General features: G+C 53.3%; 1 protein-coding gene across 2 annotated transcripts; it reads right to left on the reverse strand.

Annotated features, from left to right (window-relative positions):
* Positions 1-1,436: 1,436 nt before the first annotated feature.
* On the reverse strand, positions 1,437-13,133 carry Vps9d1 (VPS9 domain containing 1). Of its 2 annotated transcripts, none has more exons than XM_042270124.2 (15): positions 12,918-13,133; positions 11,601-11,676; positions 9,729-9,818; positions 9,479-9,641; positions 7,872-7,983; positions 7,721-7,783; positions 7,305-7,357; positions 7,118-7,205; positions 6,869-6,954; positions 5,870-6,354; positions 5,077-5,206; positions 4,605-4,810; positions 4,232-4,328; positions 2,789-2,893; positions 1,437-2,307 (listed from the first exon to the last, which is right to left on the reverse strand). In XM_042270124.2, exons 1-15 carry the CDS (start codon positions 13,014-13,016, stop codon positions 2,214-2,216), a joined length of 1,947 nt encoding a protein of 648 aa, XP_042126058.2. In that variant the 5' UTR covers positions 13,017-13,133; the 3' UTR covers positions 1,437-2,213. The 2 variants fall into 2 exon arrangements, with proteins under 2 accessions (XP_042126058.2, XP_006987475.3); XM_006987413.4 differs by having other exon boundaries at positions 9,729-9,821; positions 12,918-13,072.
* Between the last annotated feature and the right edge of the window lie 385 nt (positions 13,134-13,518).

Genomic DNA, 13,518 nt, shown 5'->3' on the forward strand with positions numbered 1-13,518 from the left:
ATCTGAACACAAATCTGCCTCCCCTTAGTGCAATGGTAGGCTGAACAGCACTGTCTAGTTCTCCTAGGGTTGTGCTGTGATACAGTCTGATGTGATCCCAGCCAACAAGTATTCTCAGCACCAGGATGTACGTAACACAAACCATTGTCCAGACTGGTCCCTGTTAAAGCCAAGGCCCATGGCAGGTACATTAACATATCATAAGGCTCCATAGTTACCTGGCATTCATGTCCAAGGTCTATATACTTCACAGGAGCATGGGCCTCTAGGAGACTGCAGTGCCAAGAACCCAAGTCAGCCACGACACAAGTTTTTGTTTGAACCTTTATTTTTATGTGTATGGGTGTTCTGTCTGCATGTAGGAAGTGCTGATTGGGGCCAAAGGCGGGCATCAGATCCCCTAAAAACTGGAGTTACAGTGGTTGTGAACTGCTATGTGGGTGCTGGGAATTGAAACCTGGTCCTTTGCAAGAGCAGGTACTCTTAACTGCTGAGTATCTCCCCAGCCTAGCTGAGACAAGTTTGTGGCTCGCCAGCAGCTGGACATGGGGTTGAAATCTCCAGTGTGAGACAGTGAAAGCTAGCACCAGCCTGTCCATTCCTGATGCTGGTGGGAAGAAACTGCTAGGGCCTTCTGGCCCGTTCCTACTCCAGGTTTCCTTCATGGGTCAAGTGCCCCAGGAACTAGGTTGCCCTGCCCAGGCCAACCATCTGCTTCTGGTGTCATGGTCCCAGGTTTCTATTCACCATTTGCAGATTCGACTCTGGAATCAGCCCACCAGGCTCAAAGAGGCATGTTATCTATTTCTTTGTGGGGTCAAAAAAGTCATTACCTGCAGGTTTAGAACACAAGTGTTCGATAAGTGCTCAATAATTTACATACAGCCTTACTCCAAGAATCTCCAACAATCCCACTACCACTTCTGGTGGTCTGGGACTGGAATGCCACCTCCCTCCTTACAGCAACCCCAGTTGCCATGGATATTTCCTTTCCTGGGTGGGGCAGCTTGACTCCCTGGAAGATGCTGCCTGTGCTTGGATGCCTACATCCTCTTAGGGCCCCACTATAATCACAGGGCATCACTATATATCCCTACATGTGGAAGTATAACCACTGCAGGGCATTCCTATGTGTTTGAGTAGGATAAAGATTTCTGAGGCACCTTCAGGAGACTGTTCTAGGCTCAAAACTACAGTGGTGACTTAATCCTAGCCTCTTAATGATACTCTGCAGACCTTTGCTCTCCTAGAGTGATGTCTACACTTTCCTTGCTGCGAAGAGCCCTAGGAAGACCCTTCTGTGCAGAGGGCCTGGGAGTGGGCTGTGACACCTCATTACCCTGTCATCTGTGATATCTGGGAGACTGGCAGAGAAAGGATGTCTGTGTTGCCTGAGTTCTGCCTGCCCAGTGGGTCAATGAGCAAGTCACATGGACTTAGATGGAGTCACTTCTTTATTTTAGGCTGAGTTGGTGGAAACTTGGGGGCATATAACAGTCAGGGCACTGACCCTTGGACTCTGAAATTGGAGAGGCTGTATACAGCTGTATGTGTTGGCCAGTGTCCTGAATGTTCACTGTCCCCAACCAAGGTAGCTCCAGAGCTGGATGTCCTGGACCTTGGTAGGAGAGAGGCTCATATCCCAGGCATGGGCAGCAAAATGATACCTGGGTCAGCAAAAGCGAGCAAGGCAGTTGCTGCCTGATGAATAAGCAACACAGCCTCACACTACCTACACCCAGTCCTCTGGGGTAAGGGTAAAGCTCTTGTTATCGACTAACAAGAGACTGGTTCACACAAACTTTGGCTGTCTCAGGAGATTGGAGGGGTACAAAACCAGATTGCCCTGGCAAGGCTCCCAGCAGCCATTTCTGTGTTGATGCCCCAGTAGGGGCTGTGTAGTGTCCATGGGGACAGGCCGGGGCCATCCAGGTTTACTGGAGGCCCGTCAGTGTTGCAGGCTCCCCAAGGAACAGCAGCTACAGATTTCTCCCATTCGGTCTGAGAGGCAGGCCCAGGACAAAAACAGGCCCGACTCAGCCAGCCATGTCCTGCCAAAGAAGAGGCACTACCCGAGGCCTCCAGGACAGATGAGTGGTTAGGAAGGTGGGCGAGAGCTATAGAGTGCCACCACAGCAGGCTGGCCCCAAACCAGATATATGGTGTGGTGTGGAGGTCCTGCGGCTCCTTTGGTCTGTGAGGTCCAGCCACCACTACTTGTCCAGCCGTCCCTGGGACAGAAGTTCCACATAGCTCAGGGCACTCTGCAGTGATGTCAGGCAGTACCCTTCTTCTCCAATTAAATACCTATGTGGAAGTGGGGAAAGAGAGGTGTCACCTGGAGGGGACAGATGTACAGCTTAGCCCTCTGGAAGGCAACTTATTCCTGACGTGCTTGGACACTGATGTGGCTACAGCCAAGGTTAGGGAGCTGGGATGGAAGAGGCCTTTCCCCCCATGCCAGTCCTGGCCCTGGTATGCCCTGCAGTGTGCACTGCTCTCCCCCAGGCAGATGCTGCTCAGGGGATACCCTTTACCTCTGGTCTGGGGTCTTCTGAAGGCTATGGAGCATGCTAACCTGAGTGCCTTGTGCACAGCTGGATCTCAGAGAGCTGTCCAAAGGTGATGGTGGGGTTACACTGCTCTAGGTCTGGGGGTGAGGTTCCCTTGTCCCTCTTGCCACAGCTGCTCTATTCCCAGCTCTTCCCACACCTGGGGAAGCCCTTGTCCACTCTGAGGAGTGCATGTCAGTCTCCTAATCACCTACTAGCCTGGGGCTCCTTCCTACCCTTCATGAATGAATTCCTCCAGGGCTGCACACTCGGACACCAGTTGGGGGAGGCCACTCCTCAGCACCACGAAGGACAGGATGGGCAGCAGGTCATCAGCACCACTGCTGGGCAAAGGCAAAACGGTCAGTGGGCCTAGGGCCAAAAGGGACGTTTGCCCTGGCTTTCTGGAGCCATCTTGATGACAGTTCCTGTACTCCCACCCCAAACAGCACAGGAGACCTCTTGGCCATGTTAAAATTGGGCCCAAAGAGCAGTACCAAAGACAGGATACACCACAGCCTCTTCTGGTTTTCTAGTTGGCTGTGGTCTCACACGCTTTTGGGAACTTTGGAGCACATGGCTGAGACTGGAAGACAATCATCTCTGCAGCAGGCCCCCTGGGCCCACCCCGGGAGACGTTAGGCACACTAGTTAGGGCACACATGAAGAGCTTCTTGGAGAGCATGGGGACCAAGAAGCAAGGAGGCAGCTGGAACCCGAGGCTGTGGCTTGGGTCTGACCGTTTTCCCATGGGCCAGGGAGGCTCCACACACCAGCTGTAACTGCTCGGTGTCCTGCCACCTACAGGGACATGTCTGCCCCCTGTTGGGGGTGGCTTGGGTCAAAGCTGTGATGTGCAAACATTTAGCCTGGGAACTCTTTTATAAAATGGGTAAAGAGGGCAGGGGAGGCAGGCTCTGTGATGAGGATGAAACAGCAACCCAATCTTAGGGTGGGTGAGAAGTATCTGCCCCTCTCTCCCTTGGGTTGAGCTCCTCGTGGGTGACCTCGTACTTGATTCTGACATTGACTTGGGAGACTCGAGTGCGGGCCAGGGTAACAGCCCCTTCCTGGTCTGCAATGACTGGGGTCAAGGCTGATCCTGGTCCTTGGGACAAGGTGGCAGGGTCAGAGTTCATGCAAGAGCTGTGGGGGACATTGACTCCAGGTCAGAGGATGCAGTTACAGCTGAGTTGAGGAGAGTTGGAGGTAAGCTCAAGCATCCCAGGGCCCAAGGCTGTGTGGCTTGGGTGGGAAGAACCTGCCCCATCTCGGATGTGCGGGGAGCCCCAGTGCTGGACCAGTACAGGAAAGGGGCCTCACTTTGAAAGTGCTCCCTTCCTGCTTCCTCCAGGTATGCACCCGGGGTCCAAGCAGGCCTTTCTCCAAGAGCAGTCTTACCAGGTTAACCAGGGCCCAGGGTCCCAAGGAGCCCTCAGCCTCGTCAGAGGCACTGCAACAACAACTCGTCCAGATGGACGGGACACATGGCTGAGGGGTGGGAGCCCTTCTCCTTGCCCTGTCTCAGTCCAGGGTCTCTGTAGGAATGAGCTGTTCTCTGCAGTGATCTAATCTGGGGCTGCTAAGTGAAGCAGGGCCGCCGGGGTCCTCCTCGGCCAGTCACAGGGCAGGAACGTATACTAGTATACCTCCAGGTGGTATCCTCACTCTGGACTCACATGGCAGCAGCGGGGGGCTGGGATCCAGCCTCAGGCCTGGCCTCGTGGGCACGGCAGTAGTCTTCTGCACAGATGCAGATGACCCGAAGAGTTCGCACTGTGGTACAGAAAAACGACTTCAGTGGAGCGTGATGTGGTGGGTGAAAGAGGAGTATTTAGCAAAGGCAGGAAGACTTGAAGGGCCTGCTGTGAGGGAGACTATGCTGTTTCCTGTATCAAGGGGTCTCCTGTATTGCCCAGTCTCTCCTGATAATGCAGGACGGGAGGAAACTGAAAGGCACTGCCCCGTAGTTGCCTAGTGACAGGCCCGTAGGCTAGCAGGGAAGGCACACCCCATCTTCCCCAAACCTCTGGGCCCCTCAGATCCCCACACCTATGCACTCCAGCTTCTTCTGGGGGCAGCTCTCCAAGACCAGCAGCCCCAGTTCCTGGGCCGCAGTGCAGTAGGGGTAGGTGGAGGCTTGAGCCTCAGGGACACGTGGAAGGAGCTTGGCAGGGATGCCAAGGGCCGTAGGGAGTGCATTCCTGTACAGCTCCATGCTCCTGCTCACAGCAGCCTCCTGGGTACGGTGCACACTCCTAAAGCAGAGAGGCCAGGCTCAGCCACCATAGAGACACTGTTCCAGAGACAAGCAGGGTTGTGGCTGGGGATCTCTGGAGCTCAGACCTATGAGAGCTGCTCAGGTATTTGAGCAAACAGCCCGACTGTCCCTAACTAGGGAGGTGGGCACAGCCACCTACAAGCTTTTAACACCCGAGGATAGCCCTAGGATCAGACAATCCACTGGGAGAGGGGGGTGGAGAGCCCAGCTCACGGGGATGGTGAACTAGGCTGGAGGCGGTACCTGTAAAGGGCTAGCAGCAGGGGCCACAGTGGGGAGAAGAAGGGCTCCTCGATGCAAGCCAGACAGCGGTCCTTGGAGGCGGCTGTGTTCAGGCTTTCGAAGGCCAAAAGAGTCAGCGAGAGCAGTCTATCTGCCAGAAGCAGAGTTGGGGAAATGTGCTATTACCTGCCCCCACCTCTCGAGAAGCTCTAAGTTCAGAATCAAGGTGCCCTGTTCCCCAGATCCGGCTTCTGTGCAACTGAACTACACGAGCATCTAGGCTTGGGGGTAGGGGTGCTGTTCTACTTGGTTATTTTACTTGTTCAACCCTCCACACCTACCCCTTGCCTATCCTGTGTCGTATGACCTGGGGCCAGCTCTTAGCTCTTCTTCGCTGGGCTGACTTGGTCATGCACTGCTCCCATGTAGCTAAAGGGGCTGCTGAAGAGAGGGGATAACGGCCCTTTTCTGAAAAGGACTGGCTCCTAAGTCTACAGAAACCCCAGGAACTTCAGAATAGTAAAGTCCCGGGCTGTTGAACTTTCGTCACTGATTCACAGAATGTCTAGAAGCCTTGGGGTAGGCACAGCCAGACCACCTTATGATCAAAGGCTGTGCCAGGCACCACATCCCTGACTCCCATACCAGTTCCACCTAGGGGCTGGGGTGGGCTAGGGCCTGCTCTTCCGGCCTAAATGCTTGCTCCCGTGGGTGGGGTGGACAAAGGTCTTTGCTGTCCAGGGCAGGGGGGTTGCACTTGAGGGCTGGCAGATACAACTGGTGCAGCTCCTGGGTTGGTGCCCAGCAGGCTCACCGATGGCATTGTGAATGTCCTTCACTGTGCTCTTCAGACATTCCAGCAAGGGCTCCCTCTTTGCTCCTGGGGTCTGTGGCTCAGATAGAGCCAAAAACTGTTCCAGGTCCTCAAAGGAGCTGTCCTTGTCTGGCAAGTGGGATGAAGCATCGACCAGAGGGGAGGAAGGCCCTGCTGGGCTGCTGTCTGCCTCTCTGTCCAGGGGGCCTGAGTGAAGTGTGGGGACAGAAGGTGTGGAAGGAGGTCCATCCAGAGATCGTGGGGCTGCACTGGGTTCTGAAGGGGAGAGCATGCAGTAGAGGCTCTGGGAGGATCGGAGTCGCCGGCTCCCAGGAGCCAGCAGGCCATTGGCTTCTGGGGGCAGGGAGCAGCAGCCCGGGGCAGGTCCAGCACTGATGGCGGCCCGGCTCACAATAGGGTACAGTGCACTGTAGACTGCACACTGCAGCTTCTTCAGGAGCTGGGAGATTGGGTGATCAGGGAGGCTGCAAGGAGAAGAACAGCAAGATGCAGTTGGACCCTGAAGAGTCTACGGGGGTGGGGGGCACTTGCTCTACCCACTCATTTTTCTCATCTCCAGCAAACAGTGAGCACCACAGCAGCCACCCTCAAGGCCAGGCAGGGCGTCAATCTACTTTTTACCCTTAAGCTTAGAAATCTGAGTTCAATTTCTATTAACTGACCTCAGTCACCTGGGCCTTATGCCCTCATCTGTGATATTCCTTGTACAAAAATTACCACGCTGTGAACGATTTCAGAGAGATAACTTCTCTGCCATTTCCTATTAGAGGATATCATAATTAAAGTGTGACCTATCCAATCTAGAGAAGCTAATGGAAGCCAACGAAAACCTATCAGCACAAAAGGCCCTTCTGCAGGAGCCCCTTGCCCCCCAGGTCTCTGTAGCCTAGCCTTTGTAATTAATCTCCTTTCTTTCTCACTCCTTCCCCATCATCTAGCAAGGAGAACCCGAGGCTGGGGGATGGACTCTATGAATACCTGAGCAAGTGGGAGACCAGGCTGGTCACTACTGACAGGTCCCCTGGGCTCCGCTTCAGCTTGGCTCTCCAGTGCTTTGGCCAGTCCTGCAGGACAGAGGACCTTGGAGGAAAGCAGAGTCGGATCTCCACAATGGGATGCCCTGCAAGGACTGTGTGAGGTTGCCCTGGGGTGTGGGAAGGAACCAAGTCCTCTGGGCCCACGTGACCCCTGTTCTGCCACGCCTCTGGGTGGCCCAGCAGTACTCACATGGTCTTGCTCATATTCCAGGATGGCAGCATAGAGCGCTCGCTGCTCCCGCTCCTCTGGGGTCAGAGCAACTTGACTGCAGAACCTCCTGCGAAGGAAGACAAGCTGGGAACAGGGGCGGACCTATGGGCTCAGGGAGCCTTTTCCAGGCCTCCCGGCATGCCTACGAGACGGGGAAGAGATGCACCTGTTGGCGGCCTCCTGAAGGCGCAGGCGGCGCTCCTCCATCTTCCTCTGGAGCTGGGGTGATCGAGTCAAGGGGCCAGTCATGTCTGACCTGAGAGGACATGCACCCTTGCCCCATGCCTCATCTGCTCCATCCTCCTCTAATACCCTTGATGTCCCAAGAGTCTAGGTAAGTAAGGCTGTTTCTGCCCTCGAGAGATGAGTCTGGTACTGAACAAGGCCAGGAGAACAGCCATTAGTTCAGGAAGGCAGAGGAGCCTAAGGAGAGCCTTGGGAACAGTGTAAGGGTTAATCTCCCCCTTCACTGCTGGGAAGGCTCACAGCCCCACACTTACCTGGCACCTGGTCCCTTCTCCCTATCCTGCCCCTTCTCCACCCTCAGCTCAAGACCTCACTCTCATCACTCCTTAAGGATGCCGTCTCTTCTCTTGCTTTGGCGATCACCAGATTCTCCATCATCTGCCGCTGGAGAGACAGGGTCTACGGAAAGAAGGAAGAAGTAAGGCCCGATCCCCCAATGCCCTGTTCCTTCCCTGACCAGTCCAGTTCCTCTCTGGGCCTTGCTCACCAGTGATGTCTTCTGCATGGCCTGGCTGGGGTCCAGACGAGCCATCCGGGCCTCATATGTGGCCCTCAGCTTCTGGTTCTGCAAGGAGGCCTTCTCCAGTGGTGTTAGCTCTCTAAAAATAGGGACAAGCTGCTGTCCATGCACAGGAAGTCCAGGAATGTTCTAGTGACCTGAGCAACCATCCTTACACGACCAAGATGAAAGAAGATGGTAATGGAGCAGGAAGAAATGCAGAGGGGGGGGAGGGCAAGCTAGAGGTCTGCTGACAAAGCATGGGTGTCAGTGATGCTAGAACTTGGGGCTTATCAAGAGAAGCAGGACATGTGCAATAACATGGAACTCCTGGAAGTTACTACAGGCTTCCAAACAGTAAGATTCATTTGCAACCCACTAAAGGGAGAGATATGTCTATTTAGTAAAAAAAAAAAAACAAAAAACTGCAGCATGCCATACACCTCCCTGCTTTCAGAGTTAGCAGACAAAAGGGGATGGAGAAGCCTGAGGAGGGCAGACTCCATCCTGAAGTTGATGTCTGCATCCACCCCAGTGCTGAAGCTGCACACACAGACAGGTGGGGCCTGAGGAACCTGGAGGGTAAAGGTACCTTTGGGACATATGGTAAGAAGGGCCTGATTCATCCATGTTGGGTTCACTGAGTTTTCTGCATCTGTGTCTTGGTATTTTTTCATTAGTGTAGAAAACTCTCTGCTGTTATATCTTCAAACAATGCCCCCCTCCCAATATCATTCTTCTCTTTCTAGAACTTAAAAAAACATGCTAAGCCTCCTGTCTTTCCTATTTTATGTCTTCTTTCTGTGACATCTGAATTTTAGCTTTGCCTATTTTTTTTCTTTCCATCGTGTCTCTACTCTGTTATTATAAACCTGTACGCATTTATTTATTTATTTGTTTGTTTGTTTGTTTGTATGTTTGCTTTGGATTTTAGAGACAGGGTTTTTCTGTGTAGCCCTGGCTGTTCTGGAACTTGCTCTGTAGGCCAGGCTGTCCTAGAACACATAGAGATCCACATGCGGGTTGGGGATTTAGCTCAGTGCTAGAGCGATTGCCTAGCAAGCGCAAGGCCCTGGGTTCGATCATCAGCTCAAAAAAAAAAAAAGAGATCCACATGCCTCTGCCTCTCAAGTGCTAGGTTTAAAGACGTGCACCACCATGCCCGGCCTCCCTAACTAGTTTTAAAAAACAAATTTCAGCACTATATTTTGATTTAATTTCTACTTTATATTTGCTGGCTCTGACTTTAGAGTTTCTTGTTCAGGTGTTTGCAAACTTAGTTTTGTAAATACTAGACAAAGCTCTGTGTTGTTTGACCTGTGCCTGAAAACTACATGAAATCTTCACCGGTCTGTTCTGTAACCATTACCTCATCATTTCTGTTTCTATATGGGTATCTTTGTTTTTGAAGGATGAAGGTGCTTCTTGAAGGATGAAGGTGCTTTCTTCCTAACAGAATTGGCATCTGCTTCTGTCAGGCAAGGGGTGTGTCTCCTCTGGGAGCCACTTTAACTAACTACCCAAGGGAAGCTCACTTTTGCTCAGCCTCCAACAACATCCACAGCTTAGCACACCTCCCATCTTGTCCATCTTACTTCTTAGAGTTTTGTGATTCCACCACCTGCAGCTTCTGGAAGATCTCAGGAGGCAGGAAAGGGGAGAGTTTCCCTCCTTCGTCCGAACACACTCGGCGGTGTCGGCTGGTGGGCAAGGGGATGGGAGGAGCCACAGGTACAGCGGGCTTCAAGCATATTTTCCCTGCAAGCCACGGACAGCACCCTGGTCAGCAGGCTAGGGATCATCCCACAAAGCAGGTACCAAGAGCCCCCTTCTTTGGGTACCCACCAAGTTTGGTAGCTGTTGACTGGGCCCGTTCCAGACACTGTTCAGCCAGCTTCAGCATCTTTGAGGTCTCAGGGGGCACAGTTTCCCCAGCTTCTAGGGAAGGAACATGGGGGGTGGGTTACAGTCCTTCCACCAAGACTCACATTCTTTTTTTTTTTTTTTTTTTTGGTTTTTCGAGACAGGGTTTCTCTGTGTAGCTTTGCGCCTTTCCTGGAACTCACTTGGTAGCCCAGGCTGGCCTCGAACTCACAGAGATCCGCCTGGCTCTGCCTCCCGAGTGCTGGGATTAAAGGCGTGCGCCACCACCGCCCGGCAAGACTCACATTCTTACTAAGCACAAGGAACTGTAATCAGGCAAGCTTGCCCTTAGTCTTTTCACCATGGCTCAAAACAATGTACACACATGACGGGCGGCCAAGCATCGGACTGACTCTTGCCATGGAGCCCTCCTGGCTACTGCACAGAGACACGGGCGCTACAGACTCTCCGGGCCGCCACCTCCTCGCTGCCTGCACCACGGACTTGCCCCTGCAAGCGCTGCCGCGAGGACTTCCACCCCTGACCACTCACAGCTGTCTGTGCTGCTCTCCGCTCTCCGCGGGCCTGCTTATATCAGCAGACACATCTTCTCCTCGTACTTTGCCGAGTCGTCCACCCAGCTCCTGGACCCACTCTCCTGTTCCCCCTTACAGCAAACCCCTCATAAACACCATCTTCTCTTCATTCCACCTCCATTTAGCATCCAAATTCCCCTACACTGTCCCTGCCCAGCCCTGCTTTTCCAAAGATGGCAAGTCATTCCGATTTTTTCTATCCTCTGGGATATTACTTCCCATAGCACGGTTCCTCCTGCTGGTCCTGACCCCTCTGCCCTGAGCTCGGTGACAATCTTTGAGGCGTCAGGACTCAGCTGAGCTTACTTCTTGCTCCCTATTAGCTCTCCCTAACTATGTTCCTATGTACAGAGAGTTGCTCCTATCTCAGAAACATTTATATGTTTACAGTGGGATTCTCTAATTTTTTAAAAATTTGAGACAGGGTCTCATGTAGCCCAGGCTGGCCTCAAACTCACTATGTAGCTGAGGATGTTCTTGAACATTTTTTTTTTTTGAGACAGAGTTTCTCTGTGTAGCTTTGGAGCCTGTCCTGGAACTCACTCTGTAGACCACGCTGGTCTTGAACTCACAGAGATCTGCCTGCCTCTGTCTCCCAAGCATTGGGATTAAACGCATGCAACACCACCGCCCGGTGATCTTGAACTTTTGATTCTCCTAAATGCTAAGATTTCAGACTTTTGCTATCACATTAGTTTATGCAGTGCCAGGGACCAAATCCGGGGCTTTATGCATGCTAGGAAAGCACTCTCTACCAACTGAACTACATCCCTAGCCCCACAGTGGAGTTCACAATTTCTCTCCTTACATACAGAGTTGTCCATCATCTGCTTGCAACATCCTCTGATGCTAGCAACTCACCATCAACGCTAGCAGGTCTGCTTGGTTTCTGCTTCAAGATACATCCAAAGTCTTTGCTCCTCCCAATGCTGGGTGGAGCTTTGGCAGGTTCCCAAAATTCCTTTCTAATTCCACCCAAGATGTACAAAGCACAGCTATAACTACTTCCTCCTCTCGGCCTTTAAATATCCTTGCTGGCAAGGCCTCACTTTTGTGCAGCTCACTCTTCACTGCCTTGAGGCAGCGTCTTGATCCAATCTATGACCTATCCCCCTAGCCCATAATACTGCCCTTCAATTCCACCATGCTACATTATGATATTCTATACTAATGATAATGACCTCCAGCTTTGGGGACCATCAAATTTGGGGTCCACAAATTGGCCATCCTGAGAGAAGAAGCAAGTCTGAAGGCATACCTGTAGTGTGTTCCACATCTTCCAGTAACGCCTGGGAGATGTAGTGAATGCTCCTCAGGTATTCCATGTATGCCTCCTGTGTGCAGGGAAGAGAATGGCAGGGGTCAGGCCAGTAGATGGAAGTGCCTACATCATGCCTGCCAAGTGGATGTGGAAAACACAGGATCAACAGCGTCTGCTCATTTCTGAGAGACTTCTAGACTTCAGTGATGGTCCATCTAGGACAGGGGCTATCCCCACCGTCTAGACTTGAAGGAAAAAGTGTTTGCCTGTGAGAACAAAATCAGGGAAATTCTTCCCACTTTTGCACTAGGGAGTTCCCAGCTGGACACATCCCTCCGTTCACTGCCTTACTCTCCAGCAAGTGAAGGAGCTGCGCTTCTGTCAGGAGGCTTGGTAAGGCAGCCTCAGCAGTGACACCATTTTCCACTCTGTATAACAAAATCTCCTTCCTGTGCAACTCAAAGATCAGCAGTTTTTCCGTGTCTTGTGAAAAATACTTCCTGAAAGTCTAAGAAGAGAATAAGGCTCATCTCTCAATCTCACTTTCTGGCACAGAGGAGAGCATCTCGTTGCAGGTTTCAACTGTGTGACCCCTCTGCCCTGAGCTCCGTGACAGCTCGGGACAGAATGCACTCTGGAATGTATGTGTTTTATTTTATCTATTGTCAAATTACCCAACTTTAATGAACACTTCAGAGATTAAGGATCAAATGGATTTCAGGTAGGATTTTCGTCTTGGGAGGAGAACCTGATGTCCTAGAAAACTAACTCGAGGAACTGGACAAACACTGATTCTTCCTCTCTGAGGGTAGCTCGGGGTGGCCTGGCCGGCTCTTCCACCTAGTTGCCATCCTTTTAATTAGCATTCATCCTCAGTGACAGGCCACACCCCTTCTGTGCCCGTGTTTCTTTACAAATGACCTTTGAAGGCAACTGCAAACAGCAGCATCATGAAAGAGCCGACAGCCAGTCTCTTCTGGATTAAGTCTGCACAGTGTCAAGAATACAGACACAGACACAGACACACACACACACGTCTGTCATCTACATCTTGGAGGGCTGCTTCAGAGGTCCTTTGCAAACAGAACCACGGCTCGACTCATTGAACAGATAAACCAGAGACCAAGTGCTAGTTGAGCTGTCCGAGGTCCCCGCAGAGCGCCCACAGCCGCCCGGCCGAGAGCCTCCGGGCGGGGTCCCAGAGCTGTCGCGCGCGTCGGAAGCGCGGATCCCCTCACACGCCCGCCCGCCCGCCCTCGCCCACCACTGGCCAGGTGCCTCCCGGACCTGCTGCCGCGCCCCTCCCAGCCTCACCCGGGGCCGGTTGCCGGTGTCTAGCTCGATGGCCCTGTTGGCCAGTTTCATGGCGCTTTGCAGTGGCTTCGCCGCGCCGTCCCCGGCCGCAGCGGCCATGGCGCCGGGCGGGGGAGGCCGCGGCGACAGGGGCGGGGCCGGCGCCTCCGAACCGGAACGTGGAGTGTGCGGCAGAGGGAGCTGCGGGAAGCGCACACTGCCGGAAGGGACCCGGACACACTTCCGCCTGCCCCGCCCCGCCGCGCAGAGCTAGGTTTAGCGATGAGAAGGGGCCGGGTGGGTCGTGTCAGCTTTTCAGAGCGTGCTCGCTCCGAGTCTGGACGAGAAGATTGGTGGGAAGAACCTCGTTGTGCGGTTCTCTGCTAAGTGCCACAGCTCGTGCCTCAGTCCGCGGTGGTTTACCCTCCCGGCCGCCCCTCCTTCATGGGCCTGTCGCGAGTTCTGAGCGACCCTAGGAACTCTGGGCTCTCGACACAACAGCGGCCGCTGTCGCTCCCGGGCCGCTCCTCACTTCGCTCCACCCCTCGCTTCGGCCCTCTCAGATCGCGGTGAAGCGAGCGGAGCCGAGGAGCCGGGCGGAGGGCAGCCGAACCGCACTGAG

Source organism: Peromyscus maniculatus, chromosome 5 (assembly GCF_049852395.1).
Source record: "Peromyscus maniculatus bairdii isolate BWxNUB_F1_BW_parent chromosome 5, HU_Pman_BW_mat_3.1, whole genome shotgun sequence".
Lineage (NCBI taxonomy): Eukaryota > Metazoa > Chordata > Mammalia > Rodentia > Cricetidae > Peromyscus > Peromyscus maniculatus.

What these genes read in the sequence shown, in the direction of transcription:
- Vps9d1 (XM_006987413.4), bottom strand. Translation starts at nt 13,016, where the DNA reads ATGGCCGCTGCGGCCGGGGACGGCGCGGCGAAGCCACTGCAAAGCGCC. An exon ending in GGACATTCACAATGCCATCG is followed by an intron (nt 5,207 to 5,869) that starts GTGAGCCTGCTG and finishes TGCTTCTGGCAG; the next exon opens with ATAGACTGCTCTCGCTGACT. An exon ending in GAGGAATTCATTCATGAAGG is followed by an intron (nt 2,308 to 2,788) that starts GTAGGAAGGAGC and finishes ACTTCCACATAG; the next exon opens with GTATTTAATTGGAGAAGAAG.